Below are 22,588 nucleotides of genomic sequence, written 5' to 3'. Positions count from 1 at the left end.
TGTGTGTGTGTGTGTGTGTGTGTGCGTGCGCGAGCGCCAGTCTGTCAGTGTGCCTGTTTGTGTGTGCGCCAGTCTGTGTCAGTGTGTCTGTTTGTGTGTGTGTGTGTGCGCCAGTCTGTGTCAGTGTGCCTGTTTGTGTGTGTGTGCGCCAGTCTGTGTCAGTGTGCCTGTTTGTGTGTGTGTCAGTGTGCCTGTTTGTGTGTGTGTGTGTGTGTGTGTGTGCGCCAGTCTGTCAGTGTGCCTGTTTGTGTGTGTGTGTGCCAGTCTGTGTCAGTGTGTCTGTTTGTGTGTGTGTGTGTGTGTGTGTGTGTGTGCGTGCGCGAGCGCCAGTCTGTCAGTGTGCCTGTTTGTGTGTGCGCCAGTCTGTGTCAGGGTGTCTGTTTGTGTGTGTGTGTGTGCGCCAGTCTGTGTCAGTGTGCCTGTTTGTGTGTGTGTGCGCCAGTCTGTGTCAGTGTGCCTGTTTGTGTGTGTGTCAGTGTGCCTGTTTGTGTGTGTGTGTGTGTGTGCGCCAGTCTGTCAGTGTGTCTGTTTGTGTGTGTGTGTGCGCCAGTCTGTATCAGTGTGCCTGTTTGTGTGTGTGTGTGCGCCAGTCTGTGTCAGTGTGCCTGTTTGTGTGTGTGTGTCAGTGTGTGTGTGTGTGTCAGTGTGCCTGTTTGTGTGTGTGTGTGCGCCAGTCTGTGTCAGTGTGCCTGTTTTTGTGTGTGCGCCAGTCTGTGTCAGTGTGCCTGTTTGTGTGTGTGTGTGTCAGTGTGCCTGTTTGTGTGTGTGCGCCAGTCTGTGTCAGTGTGCCTGTTTGTGTGTGTGTCAGTGTGTGTGTGTCAGTGTGCCTGTTTGTGTGTGTGTGTGCGCCAGTCTGTGTCAGTGTGTCTGTTTGTGTGTGTGTGTGCGCCAGTCTGTGTCAGTGTGCCTGTTTGTGTGTGTGTGTCAGTGTGCCTGTTTTTGTGTGTGTGTGTGTGCGCCAGTCTGTGTCAGTGTGTGTGTGTGTGTGTGTGTGTGTGTGTGTGTGTGTGCGCCAGTCTGTGTCAGTGTGCCTGTTTGTGTGTGTGTGTGTGCCTGCCAGTGTTTGTCTCAATAGGTGTGTATACCCCAATGTCCCACTCTGTGAGACCAGACTCCTGCAGATTCTTCAGCGTCTCTAAATTGGGTTAAATCTGAAAAATGACTAAAAATAATCCTTCAAATAAAGGATCTTGGGATCTCAGACAGCACTGGGTTCCAACTCCCAGGGGACATGATCGCTCTGACACAGTGGAAAGAAACTCCTTTATACAATAAATGTCTCTTTATTTCTTTAGTCTGACTTTAAAACTTTGTTTTAAAAAAACAAAAACAAACAAGGGTTGGGGGGGATCTTACAGTTGACTCCCAATCCTCTCTTCAAAATCCCAGACCCCAAGACAAAAATAAATATTTCTCTCTATAAACCCACCCCAACCCCTTCACACAGAAAGCCAGAACTGGCTCTGAACGTGAGGCAGTTTCTGGGTTGAGCCTTTGGGACAGGAGTGCACTTCCAGGCCAAGATTCAGTTTGGAGGTTTTGGTTCAGTAGCTTGAGAAAAGAGGGGGGTGGGGGGAGGCTGGGGGCCCAGAGAGAACAGCGAGCAGCCCCCAGACTCAGGCCGCCTACCCAGGACAGGCAGGCCGGGGGGGCAGAAACTGCTGCATCACAGAAAAGGGCACTTTCAGAAGCGCTTCTGTCGCTGTTTGGGTCTTCCTCAAACTTCATGGCAAGGCAAGAGGCAGTGAGCAGGGAGCTTCATCCCCCCGCCGCCTGCAGTGACAGCAGGCCTGCACTAGGGGGACCACATGGCTCTGGGTTCACTGGGACCCTGGTGTCAACATCCCCTTTACAAAGAAGCTGCTGCACCTCTGCTCAGTCAAGAACTCTGTGGCTTAATTACCCTGCAATCAAGCAGCAGTAAAGAAAAAGGTCATCCAGTCCACTTTCACTGGACGTTATTTGTGCATTTTGGTTTCGTTTGCTGCAGGCATAACAAGGTGACATCTGAGGAAGAAATGGAGTATGAAACTGAATTGGCAGTCTGACTCTCCTGCAACACCGATCGGTGGTCACTGGAACAGGAGTAGTGAGCAGTTCACACAGGTGGAATGGCCTAAGACGCAGCTTAATGTCACTCTGATCAAACTGTCCCGTCTGGGAGAACACACAGCCGTCTGGTCACCCACTGCTGGGAGGGCATGGCCTCAGGGACCCACAAAATAAGCTTGTTCACTCTGTATACTGTTGGTATCCAAACATACATGTAATATATATATACAAAATTCTGAGGTAAAGAGTATTTCAGTTTTTACAAAATATGAAAAGCTGGAGTTAAAAGTCAGCTTCCCCCATGATTTCAGCCCACATTTCCCCCTTCTGTGTCTTTAAGGGTTTTTGCATTTGTATAAAATTCCGCTGAAAAGTGGAGTCCAGGGTGAGGACTGGGGGGGCAGGGTGTAAAGGGGTGCCCACTGCTAAAATGAAAGCTGAGCCCCAATATCCCCTTAACCCTGCGCCCCCAGTACACAAACGAACACTCTTAGTCCAGGCTCCTGCGACGCGTCACTCCAGATCTCCGTTCACCATAGGGCATTGCCATCTTCATTGTAATTGAAGCAGACACGGAAATTGAGCTTTAAACCGTCCGAACACATTGTAGCCCAACCCCACACCACATACCCTCCTTCTGATTTGGACAAAAGCCAAAAGGGGGTTTTCCACCTCCTGGCCATCCCACCCAGAATCAGAAACACCCCCACACGCTCTCTCGCGTACACCAGGGTACCAACAACACGACCTCGATACCGTCAGTGACTCTGTCGCCCCCCTCACCACTTGACTCCGTATTAAAACGCTACCGATAGCAATTCTTAAAAAGTAGGAACTACACGTCACCCTTTCGTCCGGTTCATAATTAAATAAAAAAAGTTTTTTAATTAAATAAAACTGCAAGGGAAGGCTGCATGGAGTTTTTGGTCATCTGTTGTCATCCAGTACTCTCCTGCTTCTTCACTCCTATTCCTCTGTTAGGCCTGCACCAGCAAAGGACACATTCCTGTTTCACCACGGGTTTCGGTCAGAATATCAGTACAGCAAGCCCGTCTCCAGCTCTTCCTCTCTGGGGGCATTCGTGTGGCAGGGAGAGTGGCACAGCTGGGCATCTGGACAAGTAAAGTACTGGAGGATTTGCTTGGGGATGTAACCTAATTGTGGCGCGTCAGTGAAAAGCTTCCTCCCTGCAACACTTCCTGCCAATAATTTTAAGTTATCTCATTTCATGCCCCATCCAACACGTGGTCAAATTTTGCAGATAACCCCAAGCAGAAATCTTACGGGTAGAAAAAAAACGGAAAACAAAATGGCAGCAGGCAAGGGAGGGTGACCTCTGACCTGGAATCTTAAAATAAAAGAAGCGTCTTTATTCCCAGTTTAAGAGCTGCGCCACTCTTATCCTGTCGATCCCCAGAGACTGAGACTGGGGGGGGGGCTTGGAACCGAGGTTTGCTGAGGTGTCAATGAAAAAGAACACTAACCAAAACAAGGATGCTTTCACAGACACAATCCCATTACTGGAAACAGTATGGCGCTACTTCTCAGGTGGAGCTCTGAGGCCAGGAGACGACACCCCACGGTCAGAACAAGGGAGAAGGTGGGTCAGAGGGGAACGGGGGAACTGCGTGCACCTGGGTTTCCTTTTCCTGTCTGGGCCAGATTCCTCCCCTTGTTTTTCAGAAGTCAGTGCAACAAGAAGGTGAGAAATACCAACACAGCTCATGACCCTCCCTTTCTCCCAAAACGCACGCATGGTACAGAGGCACCCCCAAAAGTAAAAAGCCTCAACCCTTCCTTCTCCTTTGAAAATATCTAGAGATGGGCCCGCACTGCTGGACTCGAGATCGGGGCCCGCACTGCTGGATACCTCATGGGTGCCCGCACTTATAGGGGTCTCAGCTACTGTATTTCTGAACTCGGCCTGCATTACTGATCAGGGTCTGGACTGCTGTACTCCTGCTCCGGCCTGCACTACTGGACTACTGACGAATAAAGCCACAGGCCTGCTTGTCACCTGTCACCTGAAGTGTATTTTCTTGCCGTTTCAATACAATCTGATTTGACAGTGCTGCTGGTGCTCCTCTCCTGCACTTTGCTGCTCTTCCATACTGGCAGAGGTGGTTGTACAATGATATCACAGCTGGTCATCAGCTTGCGGTCCATGGCGACGGTGCCAGCACACAGGTGTTGAGCTGTTTGGAAGCGATTTTTCCTGGAGCTGCTGTGTGTGTGGGATTGCGAGTCACAGTATACATTTGTGTTTGTATAAATGTGTTTTGTGCGCATGCGTGTGCCCATATGTGCACGTGCACATGCGATCGCCTGTGTGTGCGTGCTTCACAGAGAGGGGCAGACGGATCACAGACTCAGCTTACAGGGAGGAGGCTCCTAGGGGGAACATCAGTAAAGCTGCAGGTACAGAGAGAACCCCTACTGGGACGGGGTCATCTTGGCTTTAGTCATAGTGATGACCCAAAAACCACTGAACAGCACGTCCTGCAGACTGACCCCTGAATCCTACACAGAACAGTATGTCCTGCAGACTGACCCCTGAATCCTACACAGGACAGTACGTCCTCCAGACTGACCCCTGAATCCTACACAGGACAGTACGTCCTCCAGACTGACCCCTGAATCCTACACAGGACAGTACGTCCTCCAGACTGACCCCTGAATCCCACACCAGACGGCACGTCCTGCAGACTGACCCCTGAATCCTACACAGGACAGCACGTCCTCCAGACTGACCCCTGAATCCTACACAGGACAGCACGTCCTCCAGACTGACCCCTGAATCCTACACAGGACAGCACGTCCTCCAGACTGACCCCTGAATCCCACACCAGACGGCACGTCCTGCAGACTGATCCCTTAATCCTAAACTGGACAGCACGTCCTCCAGACTGACCCCTGAATCCTACACAGGACAGTACGTCCTCCAGACTGACCCCTGAATCCTACACAGGACAGCACGTCCTGCAGACTGACCCCTGAATCCTATACCGGACAGCAAGTCCTGCAGACTGACCCGAGTCCCACACCAGACAGCACGTCCTCCAGACTGACCCCTGAATCCTACACAGGACAGTACGTCCTCCAGACTGACCCCTGAATCCTACACCGGACAGCACGTCCTCCAGACTGACCCCTGAATCCTACACAGGACAGTACGTCCTCCAGACTGACCCCTGAATCCTACACCAGACAGCACGTCCTGCAGACTGACACCTGAATCCTACACCAGACGGCAAGTCCTCCAGACTGACCCCTGAATCCTACACCGGACAGCACGTCCTCCAGAATGACCCCTGAATCCTACACAGGACAGTACGTCCTCCAGACTGACCACTGAATCCTACACCAGACAGCACGTCCTCCAGACTGACCCCTGAATCCTACACCAGACGGCACGTCCTGCAGACTGACCCCTGAATCCTACACCAGACAGCACGTCCTCCAGACTGACCCCTGTGCCTAATTCCAGGTCTGCCATGCTGCTTCACATGACCAGCTGTGATGTCATTTTACAGCCACGTCTGGCAGTGTGGTTTAACAACAAAGCAGCCAATCAAGCAGGGAGCTCACAGGGCTCAGCATTCCTGTGTCCCTGCCTGGGTTGCAGCAGGTTTCCCTCTTCCAGTTCCAGTCAAGAGATCTCTCAGCTGACTGAAGCCACATGGGGAGGAATACTAGTGCTGCACCCTCTGCAGTCACAACCATGCTTGTGACTAATTTGCTCCCCCAGTGAACTAATCCCTCTGTCCTGATCAAACCTCAGCTCATACAGCTGAAGAATCACTCAGACCCCCAGGGATCAGAAACTGAGATAAGAGGGAAATGTTGATGGCACAATACCACACAAGTCCTTTCTTCTCAAATCAATGCCAGAGCTGCACTGAACTTGCCAAGTCTGCACCGCCTGTGTCTTCTTCAAGGAGAAAATCAGAACGAACCGCTGGCATGGTCAGGTTGTGTCCCCTGGTGCAGACCTAACCCAGACCCAGTCCAGGCGCCCCCCCCGATCCCTGCTCGAAAACCAGGGGTCCCCCAACTCCAGTGTGACAGGCCACACAGCACGGGGGGGGTCTATCAACAGCTTAAGACCTGGGGAAATGGGTTAATTGGTTGGAATAAGCAATTAACACATTCAGTTAAGTAATTAAGACCTCATGCGCAGGACCTGCTTGTGGCCTTCGAGAAAAGAAGTTGAGGCCCCCTCTTCAGCCTTTTCCAAAAACTGCCTGGAGCCCCGCCCACCAGCCCAGCCCCACCCACCTACCCCGCCCATCAGCCCCGCCCCCACCCGCCTGCCCCGCCCACCAGCCCCGTCCCACTCAGCCCACCTTGTGCTCGCCGCGGACGATGTGGGAGGAGAACTCGTAGCGGTCCTGGCTGCGGTGGCCGCAGATGTTGCACTCGAAGGGCTGCCGGAAGCCGTGGCAGCCCATGTGGATGGTGAACATGACGTGGTCCAGGAAGAGGATGCGGCAGTGCTCGCAGCGGAAGCAGCGCACCGGCCGGCCCTCGGCGTCCACCACGCGCACCGCCTCCCGCGCCGGGGGGCTGCCGGGGCCGGAGGCGTGGGCCGGGGCCTGGGGGAGCGCGGCGCCCTCCTCCCTCTCCCTCTCGCTCTCTCGCTCCCTCTCTTTGGCGTGGCTGGGGCTGTGCCTGTCGGGCCGGGCGCGCAGGAGCGCGGGCAGCGGCGGCTGGTGGCCGCCCACGCTGTTGGCGATGGCGGCGGCCGTCGTGGTGGGGTACTGCTCCTCCGGCGTGCTCTCCGTGTCCGTGGAGTCGTGGCAGCCGTTGCTAGGCGACGCCCCGTGGCTGCGGGCCAGGGGCAGGTCTTCGTGCCCCTCGCCGGCCTCCCGCCCCGCCGGCGCCAGCGCCACGCTGCCCGTGCAGTCCAGGCGCGGCCCGAGCGGCGCCAGCTGGGTGTAGACGGAGCTGATGACGGGGGTCAGCTCCGACAGGCAGGTGGGGTGGGGGGGGGGCAGCCGCAGAGGTCTCAGGGGCTCCTGGCCCCCCACCCCCAGGTATCCCCCTCCTCCCCCCACGAAGCCAGCAGGGTCCGTCCCCACGTGCTGCGAGCCCAGCAGGTCCCCCTCCTTCTCGAAGCTGGCATTGAGGTCAAAGGGCACGTCGGAGACGCTGAGCCGCATGTGCTTCTCTCCTGCGGAGCACAGACAGACCCTCATCACCTTCCTCCTGAGATCTGACCAGCCCGTTTCGTAGCCCGCAGCTAACTGATCAATTGATAGCTAATTGGTTAAAAAAAAAAGTTGATCACTCAGGATCTCCTGCTGTCTCTTGGAAGAATCCAAAGTATCGGCTTCAACACCATGACTGGGTAGCTTGTTCCACACACCCGCCACCCTTTGGTTAAGGAAGTACCTCCTCTTCTGGGTGTTAAATATGCTTTCACAAAAGGAAGAAGGGCATGCCCCTAATTCCCCAAAATGTATCTGGTTGCTCTTCTCTGGATAGATTCCAGAGCAGTGGTATATTTTCTGTAACGTGGAGACTACAACTGCACTCAGTACTCTAAAAGAGGGCTTACTAAAATATTTCAACGTGCCTCGCTTCAGTACCCCGTGTACTCCAGCATCGTGTGCCTCTTCCATTGTGCATTCTAGCTGCAGGACGCTGGGCTGCGGGTGGGTGCCGTGGTTAGCACTGCTGCCTTGCAGCTCTGGGGCCCTGGGTTCAATTCTGCGTGGAGTTTGTATGTGCCCTCTGTGTTCGTGTGGGTTTCCACACTGGAGCTTAAATGGAGGAGACAGCGGATGGAGGGAGGGAGAGGGCAGAAGAGAGGGAAAGCACATCTCACCCACAAATTTCTGTGGCGTCGACCTCTTGCGCTTGGCGATGCTGTTGGTCAGGCGGTCAATGAAGGTCAGCCGCTCGGTGGAGGGGTGCAGGAGAGAGTCCGGCATCAGCTCCAGGTCCCGCAACTCCTCCCCTGCACGGCGCAGACACACCGGTCAGTGCGCGCACGCTGGCAGCTGTGCACTCACAGGTCATAGTGCAGGGGGTGTGTTTTGTCAGTGTGTTACCCTGGCCGCTCTGTGAAGAGGGTGTGTTGTGTCAGTGTGTTACCCTGGCCGCTCTGTGCAGGGGGTGTGTTGTGTCAGTGTGTTACCCTGGCCGCTTTGTGAAGAGGGTGTGTTGTGTCAGTGTGTTACCCCGGCCGCTCTGTGCAGGGGGTGTGTTGTGTCAGTGTGTTACCCTGGCCGCTCTGTGCAGGGGGTGTGTTGTGTCAGTGTGTTACCCTGGCCGCTCTGTGCAGGAAGGGTTGGTGTGTCAGTGTGTTACCCTGGACGCTCTGTGCAGGAAGGGTTGGTGTGTCAGTGTGTTACCCTGGACGCTCTGTGCAGGGAGTGTGTTGTGTCAGTGTGTTACCCTGGCCGCTCTGTGCAGGAAGGGTTGGTGTGTCAGTGTGTTACCCTGGCCGCTCTGTGCAGGAAGGGTTGGTGTGTCAGTGTGTTACCCCGGACGCTCTGTGCAGGGGGTGTGTTGTGTCAGTGTGTTACCCCGGCCGCTCTGTGCAGGGGGTGTGTTGTGTCAGTGTGTTACCCCGGCCGCTCTGTGCAGGGGGTGTGTTGCGTCAGTGTGTTACCCCGGCCGCTCTGTGCAGGGGGTGTGTTGCGTCAGTGTGTTACCCCGGCCGCTCTGTGCAGGGGGTGTGTTGCGTCAGTGTGTTACCCCGGCCGCTCTGTGCAGGGGTTGTGTTGTGTCAGTGTGTTACCCCGGCCGCTCTGTGCAGGGGTTGTGTTGTGTCAGTGTGTTACCCTGGCCGCTCTGTGCAGGGGGTGTGTTGTGTCAGTGTGTTACCCTAGCAGCTCTGTGCAGGGGGTGTGTTGTGTCAGTGTGTTACCCTGGCCGCTCTGTGCAGGGGGTGTGTTGTGTCAGTGTGTTACCCTGGCCGCTCTGTGCAGGGGGTGTGTTGTGTCAGTGTGTTACCCTGGACGCTCTGTGCAGGGAGTGTGTTGTGTCAGTGTGTTACCCTGGACGCTCTGTGCAGGGGGTGTGTTGTGTCAGTGTGTTACCCTGGCCGCTCTGTGCAGGAAGGGTTGGTGTGTCAGTGTGTTACCCTGGCCGCTCTGTGCAGGGGGTGTGTTGTGTCAGTGTGTTACCCTGGACGCTCTGTGCAGGGGGTGTGTTGTGTCAGTGTGTTACCCTGGCCGCTCTGTGCAGGGAGTGTGTTGGTCAGTGTGTTACCCTGACTGCTCTGTGCAGGGGGTGTGTTGTGTCAGTGTGTTACCCTGGCCGCTCTGTGCAGGGGGTGTGTTGTGTCAGTGTGTTACCCTGGCCGCTCTGTGCAGGGGGTGTGTTGTGTCAGTGTGTTACCCTGGACGCTCTGTGCAGGGGGTGTGTTGTGTCAGTGTGTTACCCTGGACGCTCTGTGCAGGGAGTGTGTTGTGTCAGTGTGTTACCCTGGCCGCTCTGTGCAGGAAGGGTTGGTGTGTCAGTGTGTTACCCTGGACGCTCTGTGCAGGGAGTGTGTTGTGTCAGTGTGTTACCCTGGACGCTCTGTGCAGGAAGGGTTGGTGTGTCAGTGTGTTACCCTGGCCGCTCTGTGCAGGAAGGGTTGGTGTGTCAGTGTGTTACCCTGGCCGCTCTGTGCTGGGTGCGTCTCCAGGCTCTGCAGGTAGCTGTGGCAGCGCTCCCTGTGCTCTTCCAGTGTGCTCTGCTGCTTGTAGCTCCGACCACAGTAACTGCACTTAAAGGGCTTCCCCACTGTGGGAGAGGACACTGGAGAGAGAGGGACAAAGGGGGATGGAGTGTGAGAAGATGGTGGGGTAGAGTTGACTGAACAGCAGACATGCCCTCTTCCCTGTCTGGGAGAAGTCTGATACCCTTAACTCAGCCCAAGGTTGCACAAACTATTCTTAAAAGAATAACAGCCTGAGACTCGACAGCACCACAAGATTCCAGTCCTTTACAAGTCTGGCAGCTCAGGTGGGAGGTGTCCACTGGGTGCTCCAGGGGACACGTGTTGGACACCAGAGGTCTGAGCTTCTTGTTCGTGCTGCACTGAGCCAAGGGGTGAGACTAGACCTCTCTTCCAAGAAGGAAAGACAAACGCCTGAATCAAAAAAATCCCCAAAACATGAATCCTGATCTCTGGGAACCTGACCCTGCAGTGCAGGACCGGGACTGGACACCCTACAGACACACTGACCCCCCCCCAGGACCAGGACTGGACACCCCGCAGACACACTGACCCCCCCCCAGGACCAGGACTGGACACCCTGCAGACACACTGACCCCCCCAGGACCAGGACTGGACACCCTGCAGACATACTGACCCCCCCAGGACCAGGACTGCCCATAATCCCAAGAGTCTGGCTCAAGAAAGGCTTGCAAAACTGAATGCGTGGCTTCCCCATTAGCAGGGATTTCCAGTTCTGCACCACACTTTTGTAAAATGATGGAATTCAAAGAAAACGGTCACCTCCGCTCACAGCGTGACACAGCGATTTCCCGAAAACTCTGCCACGTTCATTCATCTGTGACGCACGGCCATCAGCCCTGGGCCCACGCACTGCGCCCCGACATTCATCAGTACCGCGCAGCGGGGAAAAACACGCCAAAAAAGGAGAGGAAAACGCGGTGATTTCATAACCGGAAAACGCCATTTCAGAAAAACCAGATTCTTCGGAACTCCGCTGCACGGCAGAACGGCCAGCCCTCCCTCCGTAAACCAGCGCGAACGTCTCACACATGTATATTAATGTCTAATGAAGACATCTTCATGACTTCAAAACATCAACAGGATTTCCTGTTATTCTGCCTTTTTAAATGTCATTGTGTAGCGTGCGGTGTGTTCTGTACTCCATGTACTGTACTCTTGACACAGCCCCTCCTAGCCACAGACCTGTCTCTGGCTCGCTATCTTGCCTTGCTCCCATTGGCTGCAAACAGCCCTCTCTCCTCCACCACCCTCATTCTCTCCATCCCTCCCTCCCTCACTAGCCCTCTGTCCTGCCCCTCTCCTCTGATCCACCCCTCTCACCAGCGTGGGTGCGGAGGTGTCCGGTAAGCGCGTCTCTGCGGCGGCAGGCGTAGCTGCAGAAGGGGCACTTGAAAGGCTTCTCCCCGGAGTGCAGCTTGATGTGTCTCAATAGGTTCCCTTTCTGGGTGAAGGAGGCGCCACACTGGTTACACTGGAACGGCCTCTCACCTGGCAACGCGCACACACAGATACACACTGACGCACACTCTCCTACAACAGACGAGGTTACTCGCTGCTCTGCCCATCCACCTCGCCCCCACTGCGGCCACACCCCTCCACCCCCTGATCCATCCCCATCCCACGCCCTTGGCCCTCTGTCATGCCTTTCCACCCCTCTGCCCCCCTCCGCCCTGTCTTGGTGTCCCACCCTACCCCTCTGCCCCCTCCACCCTGTTTCTGTGGCCCACCCTACCCCCTCTGCCCCCTCCACCCTGTTTCTGTGGCCCACCCTACCCCTCTGCCCCCTCCACCGTGCCCCTCCATCCCCATAGACCCCACCCTACCCCTCTGTCCCATACGCCCTGTCTCTACGCCCCACCCTACCCCTCTGCCCCCTCCACCGTGCCCCTCCATCCCTATACACCCCACCCTACCCCTCTGTCCCATACGCCCTGTCTCTACGCCCCACCCTACCCCTCTGCCACCCTCCACCGTGCCCCTCCATCCCCATACGCCCCAAGCTACCCCTTTGTCCCATAAGCACTGTCTCTACGCCCCACCCTACCCCCCTGCCCCCGCCACATACGCCCTGTCTCTACGCCCCACCCTACCCCCCTGCCCCCGCCACATACACCCTGTCTCTGCGCCCCACCCTCCCCCTCTGCCCCATCTCTACACCCCACTCCCACCTCTCACCCGTGTGGCTGCGCTTGTGCACCATCAGGACGTTGGGGCCGATGCAGATCATCCCACAGACATCGCACTTCAGTTTGCCGTTGGGTAGTCGGATGCCCCCTGGGGAGACGGGCTCGGGGCTGGCCAGATCACAGTAGCTGCCCCCACCCCCGCCACTGCCCCCTCCACCGCCCCCGCCCTCCTCCAGCCTGTCCGCCCCTGCCTCCTCCCGGTCGCCGCCCCTGTCCTCTCCAGCCCGCAGCCGCCCCACTTCCTCATCGCTGTACAGCTCCACCTTGATGGAGTTCGCTGGAGCCACGGAGAGAGAAAGAGAGGGAGAGAGAGAGATTTTTTAATCTTCCTGCTAATCAGGAGGCAGGCTGGCAATGCAGTGGTACTGTACAGCACTATAGGCAGGCCATCCGAGAGTGTGTGCCAGTTTGTGTCCGTGAGTGTAGCAGTGTGTGTGGCAATGCCAGGGATGTCAATGTGTGAGTAAGTGTGTAGCACCATGTCAACATGTCAATGTGTGCGTCAGTAACAGTGTACATCAGTCCAGGCATCAGTGTGTTGCACTATGAAAGTAACAGTGACTGCGTCGTGTCCCTGTCAGTATCTGTGCAGATATTTAGGCTATAGTAGTAGGTAACAGTGAACAGAGTATACAGTGAAAGTGACAGAGTGTTTCTTGTGCATGTCGGAGTGCAATAGCACGTAATAGTGCTTCAGAGTCTAATATGGTGTAATGGGCCACCAGTGTGAAAAAGTCGCTGTGCAAGAGTGCATCAGAGTGTAACACCCAGTGTGGAACAGTCCTCTAGAGTATAAAAGTGTGTGTTATACAGTCAATGCATAATGGTTATTATGTAATATTGTCCAACAATCTACCATTATTAAAATAGTGTGCTATAGTGCAACAGTCTAATAGTCTGTGTGTTAACAGTGTGAAATATTCAGTGAGTGAGATGAGAAGTGTGCAATTGTGTGTCAGTAACAGTGTTTAACAGTGCACCAATGTGTAATGTCGGTGTGTTCCAGTGTGTCAGTGTGTGACAATATGTCTGTATGTAATTGTCAGGGTGCTACAGTGTGACAATGTGAGACAGTGTTGGTTTAGTGTATAAAAGTCAGGGTGCTACAGCGTGACAGTGTGAGACAGACTGTGGGTGTAGTGTATAACAGTCAGGGTGCTACAGTGTGAGACAGACTGTGGGTGTAGTGTATAACAGTCAGGGTGCTACAGTGTGACAGTGTGTGGGTGTAGTGTATAACAGTCAGGGTGCTACAGTGTGATAGTGTGTGGGTGTAGTGTATAACAGTCAGGGTGCTACAGTGTGATAGTGTGTGGGTGTAGTGTATAACAGTCAGGGTGCTACAGTGTGACAGTGTGAGACAGACTGTGGGTGTAGTGTATAACAGTCAGGGTGCTACAGTGTGACAGTGTGTGGGTGTAGTGTATAACAGTCAGGGTGCTACAGTGTGATAGTGTGTGGGTGTAGTGTATAACAGTCAGGGTGCTACAGTGTGACAGTGTGAGACAGACTGTGGGTGTAGTGTATAACAGTCAGGGTGCTACAGTGTAACAGTGTGTGGATGTAGTGTATAACAGTCAGGGTGCTACAGTGTAACAGTGTGTGGATGTAGTGTAGAACTGTCAGGGTGCTACAGTGTGACAGTGTGTGGGTGTAGTGTATAACAGTCAGGGTGCTACAGCGTGACAGTGTGAGAGAGAGTGTGGGTGTAGTGTATAACAGTCAGGGTGCTACAGGGTGACAGTGTGTGGGTGTAGTGTATAACAGTCAGGGTGCTACAGTGTGACAGTGTGTGGGTGTAGTGTAGAACTGTCAGGGTGCTACAGTGTGACAGTGTGTGGGTGTAGTGTATAACAGTCAGGGTGCTACAGTGTGACAGTGTGTGGGTGTAGTGTATAACAGTCAGGGTGCTACAGTGTGACAGTGTGTGGGTGTAGTGTATAACAGTCAGGGTGCTACAGCGTGACAGTGTGAGAGAGAGTGTGGGTGTAGTGTATAACATTCAGGGTGCTACAGGGTGACAGTGTGTGGGTGTAGTGTATAACAGTCAGGGTGCTATAACGTGACAGTGTGAGACAGACTGTGGGTGTGCAGTGGTGTGTAACAGCAGGCCAGTGTGTACTCACCGCTCAGTGAGCGGCTGGGGGAGGAGTGCTGGCTGTTGGGGGTGCTAACAGTCGGCCCTCCAAGACTCCCCGTGAACTCCCTCTCCAGCGACGAGTCTCCACTGCCTGGAACACAGCAAGAGCCCTGTGAATACACACACCCTACAACACAGTGCTACACATACACACACTGCTATAGCCCTGTGAGCGCACAGTCTACAACACACACATTGCTAGAGCCCTGTGAACACACACTCACACTCGACAGCGGGCTTGAAAACACACACAATGCCCACATTTCCTCATTTCCCTTTGTGAGGACACAGTTTGTCACTGCACACAGACATCAGAGCTCCCATGCACCCGATTACAGGAAACACCATGAAAACTGGTAGTGAACAGAACAACATTACTGTTGGACACAGAAACTGGACACAGACAGACCTGGCTGCCCAGAGAGGACAGGCTCAGTGGCCACAGCCTGACCATAGAAACTGGACACAGACAGACCTGGCTTCCCAGAGAGGACAGACTCAGTGACCACAGCCTGGACATAGAAACTGGACACAGACAGACCTGGCTGCCCAGAGAGGACAGACTCAGTGACCACAGCATGGACATAGAAACTGGACACAGACAGACCTGGCTGCCCAGAGAGGACAGACTCAGTGACCACAGCATGGACATAGAAACTGGACACAGACAGACCTGGCTGCCCAGAGAGGACAGGCTCAGTGACCGCAGCCTGGACATAGAAACTGGACACAGACAGACCTGGCTGTCCAGAGAGGACAGGCTGTGCTCCTACTTCCAGCAGGGTGAAGCAGAGACAGAGATGCACTTTCTGCTGCACTGTGACAAATACTCTGGGATTAGAGAAACATTATTCTCTAAAATAACAAATCTAATCTCAGAATTCCTGCTCCTGGCAGAATAATTCCTACTCCCCAACAGAGCTGCAGCCCAGTATGTGATCTCCTGAAATGGCCTGAGGAAAACACAGTGAGACAACCAAATAAAAATACTGTATTACTGTTGTAAATGTTTGTAAATGTACTGGTGCTTCTTATTGCCTTAGCAATGTTTATAAACAAAATGACCACCAAAAAAGAAAAATATTTGCCTGTTTTATTTAAGAAAAGCACTAGACTCTATTTGGAATTAAGGATTGCTATACAAAGTTATACAAAGTGCTGCAGACATGGAGGCTAAAATGTAATTCAATCAAAAAACAAGTGCACAGTGACACCTGTTCACATACTACATGACATAGAGATAAACCTCCTGCTCTACACTGTCACCTGCATAACAGGGGCTGCAGCAGAGCCTGTCACTGCTGGAGCAGTACTGTCACACCTGGGCACTCACAGCCCATCTGGACCCAGAACAGGGGCTGCAACAGAGCCTGGCACTGCTGGAGCAGTACTGTCACACCTGGGCACTGACAGCCTATCTGGACAAGACCAGAGACATGGTCATCCAGAAGACAGAGAGATCTTCTTCCCCAGAAATCCCACATCTGCCAGAATCAGAACAGCTCCCAATCCTCCTGAGAGAGGGAGGAGGGAACTCAGTTAAACTGGCAGCCTGTCACAGCCTAAGGAACAGTGATCCTGTCTCTCAATAATGCTCCATATTTTTGTATGAAAAGTTATTGTGATGCGGCTATATTGTAAAAGTCTGTAGATTTCATGTTAATTGTATTTGTCTGGCTTTGGCAACACTGATTTATTCACTGGTCACGCCAATAAAGCATCTTGAATTGAACTGATCTCAGGGAAACAGGTGCCACGTCACACTTAACAACACACTGGAACACACAATTAGCCATGTTTTGTTCTGAAGATCAGCTCATCCCGGAGTATCGACACTACATGGCACAAACACTCCATAGAAGCCGTGCACACAGAGTTCTGTAAAAATATCCTCCACGTGCACAGAAAAACACCAAACTATGGATGGATGCAGCCCGGATGAATCAGGCCAATATCAATTGCTAATCAACATACAGAAGAGATCAATAAAATAACTGCAAAAAGGCCCTACTGAGCCACGGAGTAAAGCCAAAGGAGAGTCCCATCACCCAGTGGGTCCTGAAGCTCACTGGCACCCACCAACCCCTGGACGGCATAACATGAACAACACAAATCACACCACCACACAAATCTCACAGACAGCGCGCCTGTCTCTCAATAAGGGTTTATGTCTCGTATGTCATATGAAATGTCTGTAGATGTGGTGTTGCTTGTATCTGCTTTGGCAACACTAATTTGTCGGTCAGACCACTAAAGCTCTTTGAATTTGAACGCGAGTGAGCCCGTCTCCCAGGAATGATGCTGTGCATAATACAGTGAGAGGAAAGAGTGAGAGAGAAAGGAAGAGATGGGAGAGAGAGAGAGGGAGCCGGAGAACGAGAGGGTTTACCTGACACATAGGATCGGCCGTTACAGTCCTCAGACTCCATCCTCACTCAGGCGGGCTGGGGACAGAGACACAGCGTCAGAGACAGGGAGGGGGTCCCACACTGCGCTCCCCTCTCCCCCTCCTCGGACACAGACCGGGGCTCGCTCCGCGCGGCCTGACCGAACTCGCCGCACACACTGCAGAGCCGGCGTCTGGCGGCCAAGCTTTAGCTAAATTTGTCGATTCGAGTTGGTGATTCTGATGTGCCACGTGGATGGTCAGAAATGAAAAAAAGTGCCTAAAAAGCTGAAAACAAATGTCAAGCCCTTCACATCGTCATGCCTGTATAGCTCCAAACGTACCGACACGAGACGCAGAGCTCGCTGGGAGAGATGAAGCCCAGCTGTGCTCCAGACGGAATCCCTCTCGGTGGTCCTGAGCCAAGATCTGCCTGAGCCCCCACCTAGGCTGGACGTCCCCTGGGGGGACTGGGCTAGCTGACCCACTGGTCCTGAACACCACGGAGCAGATCTGGCCCCGGGTGCAAACCTGTCCAGCGAGGACGCGAGTCAACCACACCGACCGTGTGTACCAGCGCCAGACCAGCGCCCCTGTCCGCGGTGCCCGTCACGCTGTCCTCCTGGTTTTAAATCAACAGGAGGCAGGCACATCCAGATTTCCCAGGTTTCCCAGAAACCCGCGGCTGGATTTGGAGATTCAATGCTCTTGCTTTGTTTTTGCAGAGTTCCAAACCGTCACCGTACGGGATATCCCCACTCTCTGGCCTAACTGTACCCCCTCACATCCCCGGCGCTTACAAGGGAAGGGAGCTGTCCCAGCCACAAACTAACTGGTCCCTGTACCCCCCAAAAGGTTCCAAGATTCCACAGCGAAACACAGAATGAAAGCGTCCCAAGACAAGCAGTAACACTGTTCACAGCCTGAGTACTGACCTGGTCAATCACGGACCGCGGGCGAGCCTGTGACGGCAGGACAGAATCTTCACTCTCCGAGAGGGCTCCGATCCCCAGGACTCTCACATCACCTCTGCGCCCGCACTTATAGGGCTAGTGCCCTGCTGCCTACCCCCCTCCGCACTCCCACCCTCCTCTAACGCACACCCAGGAAACGACACAACAGGTGTGAGTGGGTGAGAAATACCTCGAGCTGAGGGCAGGACAGAGAGAGGCTGAGTAAAAAACAGAGATGGGAGGGCAAATGAGTAAAGTAGGACAGATAGAGGAGGAGGAGGAGGAGGAAGAGTGCAAAAGGCCCAGAGAAAGAGTGAGTGAGAAGCTGTTTCCACTGCAGGAGAGAGACAGGCGCACACAGCAAGAGGGAGAGAGAGAGAGACAGGCGCACACAGCGAGAGGGAGAGAGAGAGAGACAGGCGCACACAGCGAGAGGGAGAGAGAGAGAGACAGGCGCACACAGAGAGAGGGAGATTGAGAGAGACAGGCGATCACAGAGAGAGGGACAGAGAGAGAGAGACAGGCGATCACAGAGAGAGGGAGATTGAGAGAGACAGGCGATCACAGAGAGAGGGACAGAGAGAGAGAGACAGGCGATCACAGAGAGAGGGAGATTGAGAGAGACAGGCGATCACAGAGAGAGGGACAGAGAGAGAGAGACAGGCGATCACAGAGAGAGGGACAGAGAGAGAGACAGGCGATCACAGAGAGAGGGACAGAGAGAGAGAGACAGGCGATCACAGCAAGAGGGAGACAGGGAGACAGGCCCACACCTGCCAGAATCACAACGGGTCCCAATCCTACTGGGAGAGGGAGGAGGGAAGTCAGTTGAACCGGCAGCCCAGTATGTGACCTCCTGTCACAGCCTGAGGAACAGTGAGCCTGTCTCCCAACAATGCTCAATATGTTTATAGTATATGTAAATATTTTATTATATGTCTTTGTTGTAAATGTCTATAGATTTTATTTTACTTTTATTTTTGTTTTGTTTCGTGTTAATTTTATTATTTTTTCTTGCTTTGGCAACACTGTACCCATCGGTCCTGCTTATAAAGCACCTTGAATTGAATTGAATTGACAGGCAAGCACAGTGAGAGGGACAGAGAGAGAGACAGGCAAGCACTGCAAGAGGAGAGGGAGACAGGCGCACACAGCTAGAGGGACAGATGGAGAGACAGGCGCACACAGCGAGAGGGACAGAGAGAGAGACAGGCGAACACAGCGAGAGGGACAGAGAGAGAGACAGGCGCACACAGCGAGAGGGACAGAGAGAGAGACAGGCGCACACAGCGAGAGGGACAGAGGGAGAGACAGGCGCACACAGCGAGAGGGACAGAGAGACAAGCGCACACAGTGAGAGGGAGAGAGAGACAGGCGATCACAGCGAGAGGGACAGAGGGAGAGAGAGGTGATCACAGAGAGAGGGACAGAGGGAGAGAGAGGTGATCACAGAGAGAGGGACAGAGGGAGAGAGGCGATCACAGAGAGAGGGACAGAGGGAGAGAGAGGCGATCACAGAGAGAGGGACAGAGGGAGAGAGAGGCGATCACAGAGAGAGGGACAGAGGGAGAGAGAGGCGATCACAGAGAGAGGGACAGAGGGAGAGACAGGCGATCACAGAGAGAGGGACAGAGGGAGAGAGAGGCGATCACAGCGAGAGGGACAGAGGGAGAGAGAGGCGATCACAGCGAGAGGGACAGAGGGAGAGACAGGCGATCACAGAGAGAGGGACAGAGGGAGAGACAGGCGATCACAGAGAGAGGGACAGAGGGAGAGACAGGTGCACACAGCGAGAGGGACAGAGGGAGACAGGGGAGCACAGCGAGAGGGAGGGGGGGGGACAGACGATCACAGCGAGGGGGAGAGTGGGAGACAGGCGATCACAGCGAGGGGGAGAGGGGGAGACAGGCGATCACAGCGAGGGGGAGAGGGGGAGACAGGCGATCACAGCGAGGGGGAGAGGGGGAGACAGGCGATCACAGAGAGGGGGAGAGGGGGAGACAGGCATGTAAAAGTCAAGACATGAGAGACTGGTGTGAACAATAATAAAGAGAAACACAGGTGTATGTTACATAAAGAGATAGAAAAAGAGGTAGAGCAGGAAGAGAGACAGTGATTAATCCAATCAGGGAAACTCCTGTCCCTCTAATGAGTCAGTCTCCATTCAGACAGCTCTGCTAGCTCATGGAAACTCTGTAAAAATTCTCTTTAAAAAGCCCTGAGACTCACAGCAAGGAGCACTGCAATCCAGCCCTTACAGCCGCCAGCGTGGAAAATTCAACCGAAAAACCACAGCCACTCGCACACACAGCTCGCCGGTGAATTCATTTCCAACCCACCGTCATGTACACTTCACAGCTTCTGCACCCCCCGTGAGGAGCTCAGCAGCGAGACACCTGCTCTTCACACCAGTGGCAAAACTATGTCATCTCCAGACACAAAACCCACACTGATCAGAGTCCTCTCTCTGCCTGGTGTTCCCCCTGTCCTAGTCATATTCTGGGGCGCTGCACGGGATGTGGTAATAGAGGGGGTAAATCCTACATCTTGTACATTATCCAAAGATCCTATAAACACTGGAGTCGTGCTTGGGAGACATATCACTCCATCAGTGACCAATAACTGTCATTTTATAATCTTTCCAAGAGATATGCACAAGGACTGATTCGCCAGGTGACACAATGACTATCTCCACACTGACACTCAACTCGCAAAGTGACGCACAGATCGACTGTCTCGCCCACGGACGGTTCCACACACACACAGTGACCCGAGGACTGACCTGCTCCCCTGACAGGCACTGTCACGCCATGACCCCTGTACGGACCTCATTCTCCAAGAACTCTGCGAAAGTGTGTGTGTGTGTGGAGTGGGAGGAGGGTATTTTACGTCATTCAAACAGAAATTAACAGGGCTCACGGAGCGCTCTCCAGCACCGCCAGTCTGAACGCCACTGACCGGCTGAACCGCGCCTCCTGACACTCGGAACCAGACCCTCAGCAGCTATCCCTAATCGCTAATTTATTCATCCTGACCCGTCTCGGAATTCAACGAGCCAACTTGCTACCTTGAACACAACGCCAAAAAAAAAAGGCTCCGCTGAGACCAGACACCATTTGATCCCCAGACACCAGCACACTGCAGACCGCACACCGGTCGAGCTGTCCGGCTCAGCTCCTGCAGCCCGGGCGAGCAGTCTGCCCAGCGCCCGGCGACAGCACACTTCAGACACAGCCAGGCGCCCGGAGGAGCCCCTACACCCCGCCAGCCAGACACACAACCGACAAAGTACTACAAGCGATCTCGGGGGGCCGCTATCATATCTGTGGCTGGCCGACAGTGTCGGGGCACCAATTCTCGAGGTCTGTCTGAAGACAAATAATGTTTCTTATGCGCCGTTGCTATGGCACCCACCGCCCCGACCGATGCGACAGCCCTGTGATGACAGCCCTGGGAACCCCACTGTCCCCTCCTCCCACACCTCGCTCCCTCTTCCTGAGCCCCTGTCGACTGCTTTACCTGTCGCGACAGGCGATCGGCCCCGATACTTGGATTTATACCTCAGCCTTTCCGCTTGTTTTCTCTGGCGACGGCAGCATCTCCGGTAGCTTTTACCTGGAATCCCGAACAACTTCCGGTCCGACACCGGGATACAGGCACGAGCCATCGAGCGCGGAGCGAGTCGATCGAGGGAACACCGAGCACATCGAGAATCTAAATTAAAAAAACTCATTACCCAAAGGCGATTACATTATGGTAAGGGTCCAATGAGTCCAATAAAGTGGGGTCGAGACTTCATCCCAGATGATACACCACTGCATCAAACAGTAAACACAAACACAGAGCATAGAGGCACCAGTTCAGATCAGATGACAATCCCCATTATTCTCCAAGTATGTGCAAGGAACTTACTCTTGTGTACTTGGTGCTAGAAAAACATTCTACATAAACCATACACAAACATCATTAAGACAGTGCACATATAAGTAGGAAATCAGGGGAAGCAAAAATAAGCTGTTCAAATACTGGGTGGTTCTGTTTTTAATAGACCTTGAGCGTTTTCTTGAGAGGAGATTATGAAATATGTGGTAACCAGGGTAGGAGGGGTCATCAGCAATCTTTCCTGGCCCTTAATTTGCTCTGGAATTGTGCAAATCTCCAATACAGGGCAGATGACAGCCAATGTTCGCCTCTGAAGAGCATGTTTGTCATGTCTGATGTTTGCCTTCCGAGCAGGCAGAAGCATTGACAGTTACAGAAGCAGTCAGAATGCGCTCAATAACAGCGCTGTAGAACTGTATGAGAACTGGCTGAGAGACACCACATTTTTTCAGCTGGCACAGAAGGTATGTTTTGTGATGTGCTTTCTTTGTAATACGGGTGATTTAACCAGAATATCCATCTATCCTTTCAGTTTTGCACCTCTATATCCAAATCAGCGTCACGGGGGAGCCAGAGCCTATCCCAGCAAACAACATGTGCAAGGCAGGGTACACTCTGGGCAGGACGCCAGTCCATCACAGGACACACACAGAAACAGACACTCCCACTCCAGGGCCAGTTTTCCCAGAAGCCAATTAACCCAGCAGCATGTCGTTTTTGTGGGAGGAAACCCACACGGAGGGTGCAACGGCCCAGAACCGAACCTGGGACACAAGAGTTGTGAGGCAGCAGTGCAAACCCGCTCACCACTGAACCACTAATAAAGCAGATGAACTAATTAGACACACACATAAATAGATAATATGAGTGAATATTAATTTATGTCTTTTATTTCACAATGTTTGGTGTGTCGACCCCTCTAAGGACACTTTTAACCCTGCCTTCTGCATATACAAAGACAAAGTTTGCAGCCAAAGACAGCTGGGCCACCCTCATTAGACTTCATCGGTCTGGCACTCCTGCTGCGGTACCTTTGTAGGAGCTGTCGGTAAATGTTGCATGCTCTTGGAAAGATACCATAACACCGAAAGACGCTTCTTGTAATACAGATAAACATGGATTGACAAATATAAATGTATCTTGTACATTCCTCTTAATAGAAACAAATTGCAAGTAATTTCTTCTGATATAGAACATGAAACATGTACTATATCATGTTTAGTACATGTTTAGAAACAGTGTTTCTGTATAAGAGACAGTTTGATTTTCTTCAAGCCAAGACTCACACAG

General features: G+C 53.4%; 1 protein-coding gene across 6 annotated transcripts; it reads right to left on the bottom strand.

Annotated features, from left to right (window-relative positions):
* Positions 1–650: 650 nt before the first annotated feature.
* On the bottom strand, positions 651–21,058 carry ikzf4 (IKAROS family zinc finger 4). Of its 6 annotated transcripts, XM_069187481.1 has the most exons (10): positions 17,399–20,912; positions 16,808–16,994; positions 16,467–16,521; positions 14,064–14,168; positions 11,927–12,214; positions 11,072–11,239; positions 9,664–9,807; positions 7,631–8,014; positions 6,399–7,225; positions 651–3,058 (listed from the first exon to the last, which is right to left on the bottom strand). In XM_069187481.1, exons 3-10 carry the CDS (start codon positions 16,504–16,506, stop codon positions 2,990–2,992), a joined length of 2,025 nt encoding a protein of 674 aa, XP_069043582.1. In that variant the 5' UTR covers positions 16,507–16,521; positions 16,808–16,994; positions 17,399–20,912; the 3' UTR covers positions 651–2,989. The 6 variants fall into 6 exon arrangements, with proteins under 6 accessions (XP_069043582.1, XP_069043577.1, XP_069043570.1 ...); XM_069187476.1 differs by lacking the exons at positions 16,808–16,994; positions 17,399–20,912 and adding an exon at positions 20,977–21,058; XM_069187469.1 differs by lacking the exons at positions 16,808–16,994; positions 17,399–20,912 and adding an exon at positions 20,936–21,054.
* Between the last annotated feature and the right edge of the window lie 1,530 nt (positions 21,059–22,588).

This window comes from Lepisosteus oculatus, chromosome 1 (assembly GCF_040954835.1).
Source record: "Lepisosteus oculatus isolate fLepOcu1 chromosome 1, fLepOcu1.hap2, whole genome shotgun sequence".
Classification (NCBI taxonomy): Eukaryota; Metazoa; Chordata; class Actinopteri; order Semionotiformes; family Lepisosteidae; genus Lepisosteus; species Lepisosteus oculatus.
This window is presented reverse-complemented; position numbering and strand designations above follow the sequence as displayed.